Below are 15196 nucleotides of genomic sequence, written 5' to 3' on the forward strand. Positions count from 1 at the left end.
CCGTCTATTCTTGAGATCAAATTCATCTCGATTCAATAATTTTAAAGCGAAACATAAGTTTGTGAATAAAAAAATAAAAAAATCGTAACAAATAGTACTCCAGTAAATATGAATGTGTAACTTTAAAGTTTAAAATCAGAAAGGATAATATTAAAAATTTGAATGAAAATAAAGACAAGAAGACAACCTATTGACCATTTTTATGCTGTCTTTTTCTTCTATCACATTTTTAACCCATCTAATTGACAACAATGAATGAACTGTCCCTCTCCTCGTTCTTTTTTCCCCTCAAATAAATAAACAAATTCAACTCATTCCTAACTACCCTTACACATTAGATTATTTAGTGCAAATCTTCCTTCTTAAGAAGGCCTCGTCAAAAAGACATATCACATATCTTTTCGAAGTGTTAACAAGAGAGAATTGTGTTGTGTGCTTTCTCATCCATATACTTTCAATTCCTGTGTCCGAGGTAATTGGTTTAATTTCTTCTACAAATTATTACTCTCTTTATTTTCTTTCTTTCTTTCTTTCATTATGAGTTTTGCGAATTTGCATGGATTTGTTTGGAGAAAATATATTGCATTTTGTATGAACCAATTGGAACTACGTCAAAAGGTTTGGGGGAAAAAATGGAACTACAAAAGGACTAGGGTCTAGGTAACTAGGTAAGAACATTTTCTACAAATAGTAATTTCTTTTACTTCTTACATAGAGGAGGAGCCTTGAACTAACATTCTAATTTGAAGGGTTCATTAATTAGTTAATATTTTCTACTTCAGTAGAGCAAAAATACTCCGTTAATTTCTACTTCATCATTAAATTTGCAAATGACGCTTGTTTAGGCCAGAGTATTTTGAGAAAGGAAAGGGTTTACTTAGAACAAAGTTTTCCTATTGTTGATTTCTAGGAATTATACAGAGGAATTTTATGATTTTTTCAAGAATTTTAATTTGATATTCTTAATACATACAATATATTATGAAAAAAGTTATTGAATTTACATGAATCCTAAAATACAATAATAGCTCCACCTCGTGTGATCATGACAGCCACCTCATTGCATAAGGTGGTGCCATTAACTTGCCTTAACCAAATGTAGAGGAACCCAATAATTTATTCGCACCTTATGTTTACACTTAATCATAATAGTTTATTACTATTTTTAAGTAATAAATTTGAAGTAAGAATACGTATTATTTAACTACGTACGGGTCTATCTGTGATAACATAAAATATAAGAATACATATCTTACATTCATTGGGTTAGTATAAATACTGGATATATGTAAAAAGAAATTATAAAATTCAAAGCCAACTAATTTAACTTATATATATATGTTCTGCCATTATTTTGTTACCTATACTTTGTTATTCCCCTAAATTCTGACCAAAGTGTTTGTGATATACTCCAAATTTTGGGCAAAGGAAACCCTCCGAATTATCCTTTCTTGTTAAATTAGTTACTTCTATGTGTTTCTTGTTTGAATTATTCATTATTACCTTGTCAATTCCCTTAAGTTTTTACTCGTTCTACTTTACTCCTCTCTCACTAATATATTAGTCCTTAAAACTCAACGTTTCCACAAAGATTTGATAAATTCTACATACAAAGTGAGAAGTAGTCTAGATATTGACTTAGTGAAATTTTAACGATGAAATTAAAGGGTAATGAAGTCATCTCCATGAGGTCATAAGATAATGACAATTGGATTAATTAGTACGTAGGAACTCACAAGCTAATCAGGTTTTGTATGTTTTTTAAATATTTCGAATTGTGAATTATTGTAACTTAAGATTTATTTTATTTGAGCTGAGTTTGAATCGAAAATAACTTTTGTACTCTACAAGGGTAGGGGGCATTGGCGAATCTAGGATTTCACAAAGGTAGATGTAGTGGCAAACATAGAATTTTTAGAACACGGATGCACCAATAAAAAGAGAAGAAAAAAAATTACATTAAGTGAAGATCGATCCTTTGTCTTCTAGGTAAATTACTCAACTATTTAGCTTTCTTGTGACATAGGTGCCAGTCAATATCATTATAATCAGTTTTTTAAAAAAATATACATAAAATATCTAATTTTACCAAGAAATCATGGGTTCACGTAGTGTTACGCACACATTACCCTTCCGGATTCACTTATGAAAATTACGTTAGTTAAGTTATTATTATCAATTATTGAGACTTATAGTATTTTTTTTATGTAATATTTTGTAAATTTTATTTCAAAAAAGAAAAATTAAAACTTTCATGTCCGATATACAGTTACTTTTGTAATTCTGTTAATTCATTTGTGCTTTACAACTAACATTGAATTGTTACCCCCCTTCCCCCCCCCCCCCCCCCCCCCCCCCCCCGCCCCACAAAAAAAAAAAAGAATTCAAAGAAAATACCTAACCATCATTAATAAATAAATCAATAAATGAAATTGATTGTTAGAGAAAATAGCCGTTAATAACTTAATATTGAGCGTTACATCTCACGCGGTTTCCCTTTCTTTTATTATTTATTACACGGAATAAACAGCACATATATAAATTCGCACAGTCACACACTTTGTACTTCCATTTTCCATTGCTGTATTACAGCTCTCATACATCCCTTCACGTTGTCTCGCGTCAACATAAGTGCGAAAAAGTGATTTTTGTTATCGTGGAATAGTTACAAAATAATCGGATTCATACTTCTGAGTTCTCTTTTCAACTTTTTGTATCTGTAGATTGTTGAATAACGCAATGGCTGATCGAGTACACCCCATGGATATACCATCATCGTCGAGCAATCCACCATCGTCAAACAACTCAGGCGAAGTAGTTTCACCGAAACAACCATCATTTCCATCGCCCACAAAACCTGTCCAACCGTCTGCAGGTACTTACGTAGTCCAAGTTCCGAAGGATCAAATCTACAAGTATCCTCCACCGGAGAATGCTCGTAGGTACGAGTCTCTCATCAAGCGTAAGCCTCGCAGGAACTGCTGTTGCCGTTGTCTCTGCTTTACTTGTTCGATTCTTATTGTTTTGATCGTGGCAATTGGGATTACTCTCGGTGTTCTGTACCTTGTGTACCGCCCTGAAGCACCAAAGTACACCATTTCCAACATCGCCATCAAGCATTTCAACGTAACCACATCTTCTAAGATATCACCGGAGTTTGACATCTCTGTCAGAGCTGAAAATCCGAATAACAATCTTGGAATGTATTATCGGAAAGGAAGCTCTGTTAAGGTAGTTTACTCCGGCATTGACCTTTCTACCGGAGTACTACCGGTGTTCTATCAACCGGCAAATAATGTAACGATTTTTCAAACGGCGTTAAAAGGTTCGAACGTTATACTTGGAAGCTCTGTTAAGACGGCGTTAAGGAATGAACAGAAGAAAGGGAAAGTGCCGTTTAGAGTTAGCATTAAAGCTCCTGTTAAGATTAAGATTGGTGCCGTTAAGACTTGGGAAATTACCGTTAAAGTTAACTGTGATGTAACGGTGGATGCATTGACTGTGAAGTCTAAACTTGTTTCTAAAGATTGTGATTATAGTGTGAGGCTTTGGTAAGAGGGGTTTGGACATGTTTAATATGAGTTTATTTGTTATATCATTAAACTAAACATGTAGAAATATGTAATACTTTTTTCTCTTTGGTTTCGAGAAAAATGGTTGTATTTTATAGACTGAAAATGTTAGTGAATTCATTTAGAGAAGTTGAATAACAAATAAGTTTGAACAATGGTTTTGTTTACCTCCATTTCTTTTTTGGGTTTTAACTATCCAATGCTAGGTTTTAACTATCCAACATTGGATTCACTGACTTGACTAATTTGCAGGGGCAGATTTAGAGGCTTGGGTGGGGTTTTTTGAAAACCTAGTAAAGAGTTGCAGTGGATCTCACTGACTTGACTAATTTGCAGGGACAGATTTAGAGGCTTGGGTGGGGTTTTTTGAAAACCTAGTAAAGAGTTGCAGTGGATTGCTCCTCAACTCTGTGATCAGTTCCCAAATGAACTCAAACAACAAGAACTAGGAGATAAAGAATAAAATGCATGAAAAAAGTAAATGGCAGACACAAGAGTTTAATGTGGAAACTCCTTACTCAAGGGATAAAAACCACGACCTGCCTCTAGGATTTCTAAGCTTAACTATATTCAAGCAGAGTTGAATACAAACTCCAAACTCCAAAGATTAAACTCCTAATCCTTAATCTCCTAGTAATAACTCTATTACAAGAAGACACAAGCAGTAACTTTATTGCCCAACCTCCAGCTAACTCTAACTGGACACCACAAGTTAACTCTAGCTTAAGAATCATCTAACTCTAGATGATTACAAAGAAGTTAGGTTTATACCACAACACCTACTAACAATCATGGAAGCAACAATAGGCAAAACGTTTAAGAACACTTTATAAAGACTCAAGTATAACAAAGGAATAAAATACAACTTGATGAGCTGTCAGTTCCCCGTTGCGAAAGAAGTCTTTGATTCAAAAGCTTCAAGAGATATTTAGTTGTAAGATTATAGAAGCTTGATTTTCTTGTTGAAGAAGATGAGCAATATGTATGTATGATGCAAGAAAAACTAGGAGGGATCTCATTGGTCGAAACAAAAAGGTGCAACAACTTTTTTCACTAACTTTTCTACTTGAGCCAGTTGTGACAGTTGACTGTGATAGTGACAGGTAAGCCCAACTTGTTCCCTAAGCGGTAGCAGTTTTGTCATCAAATAATCTCCAGGAAATAGGTCCCAACATACAATTTGTCAATCATACAAAATTAAGGACTTAACAATTTCTCCCTTTTTGACGATGACAAACTTATGCGAACATTCAACATTTTCAAGTATCCACATAGCACACACATACACAGCAGGACTCAGTAACACATGCCACAAGGTCCTGTTCTCCACCAGTCACCCCTATCACTTATATTGATACCTCTAACCATCCAACATCTTATTCCTCCTGAGTGTGAGCATTATGTTCCTCCTGAGTATAAGAACCACTATTCTCACACCATCCTCTATGCTAAACTCCACCCCCTCTTCGCTGCTATGCTATGCACAATTATATCTCAATATCTCAACTCTATGCTAAACTTTCCCCATTCATAGCTATTCTATGCACAGATACATCTCAACTTTGACGAGTACAAATCAGAGAGAAAAGAACATAAGAACATAAACTTTGATGAGGCTTAAAGGGAGGGCTAAGAAGGGAAAGAAATTAGGAACAGATTGGGAAGGAATCAAAAAGAAGGACCAGAAGCTTGAGACAACTGCCTAAGGATTATGGTCATGCTTTCACTTTCTGCAGCATGAGCCTTGAGAATTTGTTGGGTCAATTCTTAATTCTTTGCAGTCAAGGTTTCAACTCTAGCTTCCAACTTTTTCACCCTCTTATACATGATAACATTTTCATCGTTCAACTTCCCACTAAAACTAGTTCCCCCTTCTCATCCTTTTACTGATGCTGCCTTCAAAGCAGCAATATCAGCATCATTATGGGCTACCATGGCTGAAATGATATCCAGCTCTTCTCTCAGACCCTTCTGTACATCAATCAGCTCAAACACAATAGACTTAGATTTCCCACGTCCTCTTCTGGGAAAACATTCATTATATTCAAGAGTGGTGATATTGAACATCTGCTTTACTGAATCAACCTTTCCCTTTCCATATACAACATTAAAGTAAGAAAATACCCTATTCAACCAAAAGCCATAGGCTAACCCATGCTTTTCATCTTTTGCAGTCATGACTATGTTGAGGTGTTCGATGACAATTACTGGAACCTTCTTATATTTAGACAACACTTCCATAAGGAACAAGTTTAGTCCAGTCACAATAGTCTTCTTCTCAGACCTGGGAAGCAGGACTTTGTTCACCAACTCAAACAATAATTGATATTCACCTTTAAGAGTCTTTTTGTTGACATTTTTTATGTTCAAGTCATCAAGCGTGCCATAGATTCTTAGAAAACTTTCAGACCTTTATTCTGATCTTAGAGACCTGATTCCTTCAGTGGGTGCATCAAGAATTTCAGAAAGTACATCTTCTATAGATATATTCACTCCATTGACCTGTGAAGTTAAATATAAGTCATTATCAGAGATGGATAGGTTATGATAGAACATTCTGACCACCTTTTCATGCTACAGAGGCACAAACAACTCAAATAGGTATTCCCAGTTCTGAAATTTCACCTAGTCGATTAATTCCCTCATTCTTGGTATTTCAGCCACAATAGGATCAAGCACTCTACCTCTTAAGACTTCTTAAGTCTTAAGGATCTTTTGTCTTGTCTCTCTAGACAAATCCTTCTCTTTTCCTGTTGATGTAGTGATCTTTCTTGAGGAACCAGTTCCCTTGCCAGAAGTCCTAGGAGTTCCTAAGGTTCTAGCTGATTTAGGGCTGAGACCTGGTTTCTTACCATCATCCTTATCTGATTGCTTTCTTTTTCTAGTGGCTTTTGACATTGGCTTTTTTACACAACCCCTTTCCTTTCTTTAGTGAGGCAACTCTTTTTTCTCTCACCTTTGCCTTTGCAGCAGGAATATACTTTTCAATATCAGAATCAAGTGACTCATCCTCATAGTCACTTAAGATTTCAAATAAGCTATCAAAATCACTATACTCACTATCTCCACTTTCATTGAACAGGCTCTCAGATTAGTGTCCTCATCTGATTCTTCAATATCCACCTCCTTTTTAACAGGAGGCTCAACTATTTCTATCCCCAACTTCTTTGTCCATCTTCTTCTCTTAGTAGTCTCCTTGTTTCTCTCAAAGGCTTCTCAAATTATGTTTCTGGAACTCGACCTGGTTTTGATAAGTTTAACAATTCCAGAGGAATCTTCGATTGAGGGGGAGAACCCTTTCTTAACTAATTTCCATGGCCAGCCTGTTATCATCACTATCCGAGTTATCTTTTCCACCCATATTTCCTCCTGATAAATCAATAATAGGGAAGTACTATATTTTCATCATCAGTATTTTCAGGATGGTCATTTTTCCTCCCAATGAACAATGTTGGTGAGGGTGTTTCCCACTTGGGAGGTTCAACACTCAAAGCAGTCAAACCTTGTACGTCTGTCTCCTCACTCATGGACTGGATATTTGAAGAAGCTGCTTTGGAAGTGGGCAAGTCCTCAAACAGGTTTTCATCTAGAGATATACTTTCTGACTTGCTAGTGGACACAAATTTATTAGATGAAGGGGTTTTGGAGGAAGAGCCCAAACCCTGATGCGAAGAAACTATTTGGTCAAGGACTTTGTCTTTGGGTATGCATTGAAAGTCATCCTCATAAGTTGGGGACTTAGAAGAATCAGTTTTACGGTCATGTTTCTTTTCAGATGAGTTTAGGGTCAACACTAATATCAGTAGCATCACTTTTTTCAGAAAGAGGATCATTTGGAGAGTTCATTTTCTCCTGAGTATTGTAATCCCTAGCAATCTTGCTTAGGGAAACTGGAGAAAACTTTGTGATGGCAAATCGCTCCTCTAACCCCGAGAGAATAGAAAGAGTATCAATTACTTTCAATGGAATGGGCTTTTCTTTCCGTGAGGATGAAAAGGAGTAAGCCATTGTTAAGAGTTTGATGAACTGTGAATGAACGTATGACAGACTTCTCTAAAAGGATTGGGGAACTGATGAGGTTGTAGGAGAAACAATTTTGAAAATGAAAAGGACCAAAATCTATTTTTTGGCTTTAAATAGGGCATGAAAAAATGGGTCAGATTAAATGAATAGATGTGGCTTATAAGACGTGTTCGTCAGACGGACGCGCCTCTTGGACTTAAAGTACAAGTGACAGTCTTTTAGAAAAGGCAGAAGAATAACGTGGCACATATCATTAAATGTTTAAAATGGTCACTATTAAGGAATGGTAAATAATACTAACCTACTTAGGGACTCGATCCCTAAATGATTATTGAACTCAATCATTTTGTATTGTCATGTCTATCATTTTTACATCTTCTCCTCCTTGCCATGGGTGTATAGCTACAGAAGATATGATACTGAATTAAACATGTAAAACATTCTCTAACCAGGATACCTGCTTATCAATTCATAACCATGTATAGAGGATCATGAGAATCTCCTTCATCCACATTGATTTCATCAACTCTACCCCTTCTTATCGCTCAACCAGTTCCTTACTAACATTCATTAAGGATCAACCAGGGATATGCCCTTTTGAACTTTGAAACTGTCATATTGCTACTAGATCTACAACACCACGAGTATCAGCATACTCTAATTCTTTAATTCCATTACCAGGGAGACTTTTCCTCCACTAAGTACCTTCAGCAAGAGGTGATCTTCAGGTCTTAAATCATGTGCTTTGAGCAGCCATTATTGATATCCTTGTGTTGGTTGCTCCTTCTTGCCTTGCCCTGCATCATCAATCACTTTTTATCTTTGGGAACTCATTTCAGTTTGAGTTCCCAAAATGGTGATAGGGGAAAAATTAGATTTTTCATTGTCCATATAGGTAATCTTTGTTTCTTTCTTTTGGGTGTTGTAAGTTTTCTCATACCCCTCAGAGCAGCAGCTTTGGATGGACACATTTCTTTTGAGACATCACCCTTGCCACAATGGGTGCATAAAAAACCATCCTTATTCCTTGCATGTCTGACAAAAGAGTTGGGACCATCATCTTAACTGAGGTATCCTAATCCTCTTCTGCTACTGGATCCTTGGCTGGTGAGGGTAGTTATTGTTTGTGAAGATGTAGTCCACTTGAGAGCTTTCACCAGTTTAGTCTTCACCCTAACCAATTCCTTCTCAAGGAAAGAGCTTCTATCAAGTGAAACAGTCATATCAGCCTTGGTTTTAGTCAATTTTGCTTCCAACTGAAATTGTATCCTACTTCTTTCTCCTTTTTTGTTGGAATCCTTCTTAGAAATTTCATCTAGCCTATTATTCAAAAGATTATTCACACAAGAAAGTGTATTGCTAGTGGCTTGATGCTTATCCACGCGCACACTCAGTTCTACTATTTTTTCTTCACACTTTGCCAAGTCTTCCTTCAGCTTTGCTTTTTCATTTGCGAGTTCAACCACCTGGACACTCATTTTAATCACTTCTTCCTTATATTTTTTCAAAGCTTTCTTTAGGTTTTCTTTGTCCTTAGTAAGGTCATTCGGGGAATCAATCAGCACAAAGGCAAGAGATCTCAACTTACTGAGGGAGTAATCCTTAAGATTTTCTTTGATATCCAGGAGAGTCACAGTTTTATCTTCATCATCATTAGTATTTGTCATCAGAGCAAAGAGTAAATCAAAGACTTGTATCTCATCTTCCATCACCATCATGGAAATGTCTTCTCCTTGCTCTGAATTATCTGAGTCACTTGAGGAATCACCTTACGCTACTAACACTTAATTTGCAACCTTGTCAGCTTTAGATTTTCTTCTATACTTTCCAGGGACCCATTCCTTGCCTCTCTCCTTATCAACAACTTGTTTGATTATTCCTTGTGTATTGAACAATCCTTGATATAGTGGCCCATCTTTCTACATCTGTTTCAAGTGTCATTTGTCTTTTCTTCATTGAATGCTTGCTAGACTCTCTCCTTCTAGGTAGAGCCCTTAATTTTCTCAAGGCTTTGAGAACCCTTTTGGCAATGTAGGTTGTCTCCTTATCTTCAGCACTGGAAGTTTCTTTAGTAAAATAAAAAATCAATTTTTTTCTCAACCTTAAGCTCATCTTTTAACTTCCCAAGTTTTTTCAACATCTCATAAGTTTTGAGATTACTAATAAGCTCATCCATAACCATTTTATTCAAATCCTTGGCTTCAGTGATTGCATTAACCTTGCTCCCCCACTTTTTATAGACAATACTCAAGACCTTTCTAACAAGCTTGTAGGTTGGAATATCTTTACCTAGACAATGTAGCTCATTTGTTACAACAGTCAACCTTGTGTACTCTCCCTCTTTGGTAGTGAAAGTCTTATATTGATTTGTCAGCATATCTACCTTGGACTGCTTAACCTGAGTAGTTCCTTCATGGGTTGTCTAAAGACAATCCCAGATCTCCTTGGCAGTTTGACATGCAGAAATCCTGTTGTACTCGTCAAGGCCAAAACCACACACAAGTATCTTCTTGGCCTTGTAGTTCTTTTCAATCATCTTTCTGTCTATATCATCAAATTCTTTCTTGGTCTTGGGAACTTGTGAGGTCATATCACCGTTCTTCACTACCCTTGTAGGAACAAAAGGGTCATCCTCAATGATATCCCATAATTCTGAATCTTCAGCCATGATGAAGTCATGTATTCTTGTCTTCCTCTACCAATAATATTCACCATTGAATCTTGGTGGTCTAGTGGTTGATTGACCTTCTTCTAGATTTGGAGGAGCTTTTATTTCTCAGGATTCTTCCAATTTGTAGGAAGACCTGCTCTGATACCAAATGAAGAGTTGTAGTGGATTGCTCCTCGACTCCGGGACCAGTTCCCAAATAAACTCACACAACAATAACTAAACGATAACTTAAAGAATAAAATGCACAGAAAGAGTAAGTTTTACATGAAAACTCCTTGCTCAAGAGATAAAAACCACGACCTGCCTCCAGGATTTCTAAGCTCCACTATTTTCAAGCAAAGTTGAATACAGACTCCAAACTCCAAGGATTAAACTCCTAATCCTTAATCTCCTAGTAATAACTCTATGACAAGAAGACACAAGCAGTAACTCTACTGCCTCAACCTCCATCTAACTCTAACTGGACACCACAAGCTAACTCTAGCTTGAGAATCACCTAACTCTAGATGATTATAAAGAAACTAGGTTTACACCACAATACCTACTAACAATCATGCAAGCAACAATAGGCAAAACATTTAAGAACACTTTACAAAGACTCAAGTACAAAAAGAAAATAAAATACAACTTAATGAGCTATCAGTTTCCTGTTGTAAAGGGAGTCTTTGATTCAAGAGCTTCAAGAGATATTTAGTTGTAAGATTATATATGTATGACACAAGAAAACCTAGGAGGGATTGAAATACCCTAGTTTCTGGTCCTTGAAAATTTGTTGAGTCTTAAGCTTTTTGGTCATCATATGACTCAGTATACTAGCTATATGGTGTGGGTACGGGTCAGGTGACCCAACTTGTAAGGTGTCCAGTAAGTGGCGGTTGAGTTTCTGTTAAGGTTACGACTTGTTGGGAAGGAGTCGTATGGTTGGTAACAGATTGTTGGGTTGGTCTTTCACTTAATCTGAAATTTAGTAACTTGACTTCGCTCTGAGTACGAGTGGCTCACTAAGAGACATAAGTATAGGGTACAAGTAGTGGTGAGAATTCGTATATTGTCCAGTATTGATCCCTTCAAATTTTGTCATGGGTACGGTTAAGACCATACAAGTCGTAAAGTCAAGATACGACTTGGGGCAATGAGTCATATGTTGGAATGAATATGGTTTCCAACTTTTTGTTCTGGGTATGATTGGATGATACCACTAGTATGAATGGGTACGAGTGAGGAGTCCAAACCGTTCCCACCTGCGAGAATTTTTACAATTTAGGTTGTGGATATTTTAAACATTTTCCACCCCAAACCCTTAAGACCCCACATCCTATAACACCTGTTGGATCTCATTACTCACTTTAGAAGACCAAAACACTCTTAAATCTGTCACAAACTCTTGGTTTAGGAAAGTCTAGGGTTCTTGAAGTCAAGCAATTAAGGCTCTAAAGGGTGGTTTCTCTCTGTCTTCCTTGTTGTCTAAGACATGTTACTCCTCCCTCATTGTTAGTTCAACTAAAAACATGTTTTAATTAATGATTTTCATGGCATAATTATGATATTGTTTTGGGTTTTGAAATATATATATTGGGGGTTTTGGTTGTAATGTTTTCCCATGCCTTTCTTATGGTTTTCATGTCATATTTATGGTTTTGAACATGTGGTTGCATGATAATGGTTAATTGATACTTGGTTTTAGAAACTACACGCCCTCAACATGTTTGTTAAAATGCCCAAGTGAATGGGTTTTGTCATTTAGTTGGTTAATGTTAGGAGAAACTTTTGGGAATTTGTATTAGGGCACCATTGAGTCCCCAAAGTTGTTTGGTTTAAATAATTACTTTGAATTAATGCATTGCATAAATGGTAATGGAATATGAATGGTTTGGTTTGGTTTTAAATGTATTTGGAAGGCCTTGGTGGCCATAGTTTGGTTCAGTTGGAAACTTTGAAGTCAAATTGGTTTAATAACATTGGTATGGCATAAATGGTTAGACTTGCAAGCTCTAGTGTTGGAGTGACGATACCAATGATTAATGCCTAATAGATAAGACTCCTAGGTAATCGGTTGGTTGTGTGTGAATGGTTTTAATATGGGCTTAAAGTGGGAAGTGTTAGAAAAGTCATGAAAGATAGCGGTCCTAGGGGATCAAAACTAGAAACTCACATTTGTCGATGTGATGTGGGTCTTGGTCACCGTGTGCATTATGTTACACTGATATTTTAGGAGATGTACTAGTCATCTCAAGTTTTTCTATGGCTCGTCGGAGACCTTTCAACAGGGGGATTTGAACCCATATAGCCCATGGATGGATTCAGGACGGCAGAGCTACACAATCCCCGGTTAAAGGTTTTAAATACACCTTAAACCAGGTTTTCTTTCCCGGTATGATGTGTGTGCATATATATATATATATATATGAATGTGATTGTATTTGGATATTTATTTGATTTTAAATGTTGACATTATTTTATCCTTACTCTTGAGTTCATGCTAGAGTTCACTCGCTAACTTATCTTCGGGCGCTGTATCCCCTCGCGATACAGGAACCGACCATACTCCTCCTCCTGATCATTGACTTGGATTCGGGGATAGCTTGGTGTCAAATTAAAGTGCAGAGCTTCCATACTCCGGAAGACTCCATTTCATGTTATGGACTTCTCTTCATACTTCTGTTTATTTCTTGGACTTTGGTTTTGGCTATGGTTGGGGGCATGTCCCAATCGAATGTTATTTTAATTTCGGATAGAGGCTTTGTGTGACTACTTTGGGCATGTGCGGTGTCGATATTGGTGTCAACCTTAGCATTGGTATTGGTATTGGGCTGAAAACGGTTAGATAAGTTTATAGACTTTAATAATGTATTTGATTTATAATTGTTCTATTTTGCTATATGTTCGAAATTCATCCGATATAGGGTGTAAGGAGGTTATGGTTGGGTATTGGGGGTGGTCTCTAGTCCAGGTTGGGCTTGAGGTACCCGACATGATTAGGTCGTGGTTCGGGCTGTGTCAGATTGGTATTAGAGTCCTAGGTTCATGGTCACATGGGAGTCCACAAAACCGTGTCGAGTAGTCTCTTTTAAGGGTGTGTAACGCGCCACACTCGTAAGGGAGATGTTATGAGGCATTTAGGAATGTTTCTCTTTCTTGTGTTCTGTTTTCAAGTTATAGAGTCTAAGGTCTTGAATTCTCCTTTAATTCCTATTTTTTTCACTTTTTAGATCATGCCTCCTCAACGATCTGATGCTCCTGAAAACTTTTTGGTCCCACCTATGGACAATACTGATAGGACCCATTCTACTTATGGGGTCCAGACCCAGTCTAGGGGTCCAGTTCCTGATTGTCCTGGAGTTCTACCGGTTTCCTTTAGTCCTCCTCGAGCTCCACGGGCTGATGTAATGAATGCTAAGTTTAGCCAGTCGATTGATATGTTGGCACAATTGGTAGCTACTCAGGCTGAGCGTGGTTTACTTGTTACTTCATTTTCTGAGGCCACAAGGATTGGCTAGTTCATAATGTTGAGCCCTCCAACCTTTACTGGTGTTAAGGTAGTGGAGGATCCTCAGGGTTTTCTAGATGAAATAGAAAATATTTTCTGAGTTATGCATGCCACGAATGTGGAGGGCATGAAGTTTGCAGCCTACCAACTAAAGGATGTGGTATACCAGTGGTATGAAGAATAGGATTAGTCGAGAGGTGACAAAGCTGAATCAGCTCTTTGGGAGGATTTCTCCAATGCTTTCCTGGACCATTTCTTTCCTCAGGAGTTGAGGGAAACAAAGGTGAAAGAGTTTGTTAATCTGAAGGCGAGATATCTGTCAAGGAGTATGCCTTGAAGTTACACCAGTTATCTCGGTGCTCCACAGATAGTTTCTAGCATGAGAGCTAGAGTGAGGAAGTTCGCTTTTGGGTTGTCCAGAGATTTGATATTGGAGAGCAATGCCGCCTTGTTAATCAAGGACATGGATATTTCTAGATTGGTTGTGTACATGCAATAAGTAGAGGAAGAGAAAAGGAAGCACGCTGAGATAAGAGAGAGGCAAGGCAAAAAGTTTAGGTTCTCTGAGCAGGGTGGTGGCCAAAAGCAGAGTGGCAGGGATGATGGAAAGTGGCCCAAGAAGAAGTGGGGCAACTTTGGGTCTTACTCAATGACTAGTCCTCCCTACCCAAAGTCATCGGGTGACATACGTTTCCAAGGTAGCGACAACTTCAGGGTATAAGGTGCCCAATCTCAGGCTAGTGGGTCCCAGTTAGCTCCATTATATCCTCCATACATGCACTGTGGTAGAATGCATCGGGGTTTTTATGAAGAAGGAAAGGATAAGTGTTTTAGCTATGGTCAGCCAGGGCACATGATTAAGAACTGTCTAGTCGCCAAGGTTGCTTCAGGAGTGAAAAAGGTTCCAGTTGCTTCATCATAAGCTCCAGCACCAAGGGGTGCCCCATTTAGTTTCGACACTGGTCGAAACCGTCTTTATGCTCTCACTACCCGACTATAGTCTGAGTCATTGCATGATGTCGTGACTGGTAGGTTGAAACTCTTTCCTCGATATGTGTACTATTTACTTGATCCAGGGTCCACTCTCTCTTATGTGACCCTATTTGTGGTTGTGCATTTTGATTTTGGTCCCGAGTGTGTTTCAGACCCTTTTTTTATTCTACCCAGGTAAGTGACTATGTGATTGCTAGAAGAGTCTATATGGGGGTGTGGTATCTTTTGGTAGTTAAGAAATTGTGGTAGATCTGTTTGAGTTAGATATGGAAGATTTTGATGTCATACTGGGATGGATTGGCTACACTGATGCTATGCGTCTCTAGATTGTCGGACCCGTAAAGTTGTCTTTAAGTTCCCTAACGAGTCGGTCATTAAGTGGGAGGGTGGTTGCTTAGCTCCTAAGGGGAAGTTCATATTGTATCTTAGAGTTCGGAGATCAATCTCCAA

At 37.6% G+C, this 15196-nt stretch overlaps 1 protein-coding gene across 1 annotated transcript; it reads left to right on the top strand.

The window, feature by feature from the left end:
* The first annotated feature begins 274 nt into the window (after nt 1-274).
* Nucleotides 275-3727, top strand: LOC124890287 (NDR1/HIN1-like protein 13). Its single transcript, XM_047402147.1, has 2 exons — nt 275-472; nt 2724-3727. Exon 2 carries the CDS (start codon nt 2740-2742, stop codon nt 3553-3555), a length of 816 nt encoding a protein of 271 aa, XP_047258103.1. The 5' UTR covers nt 275-472; nt 2724-2739; the 3' UTR covers nt 3556-3727.
* The last annotated feature ends 11469 nt before the right edge of the window (nt 3728-15196 follow it).

Source organism: Capsicum annuum, unplaced genomic scaffold (genome assembly GCF_002878395.1).
Source record: "Capsicum annuum cultivar UCD-10X-F1 unplaced genomic scaffold, UCD10Xv1.1 ctg1490, whole genome shotgun sequence".
NCBI lineage: Eukaryota > Viridiplantae > Streptophyta > Magnoliopsida > Solanales > Solanaceae > Capsicum > Capsicum annuum.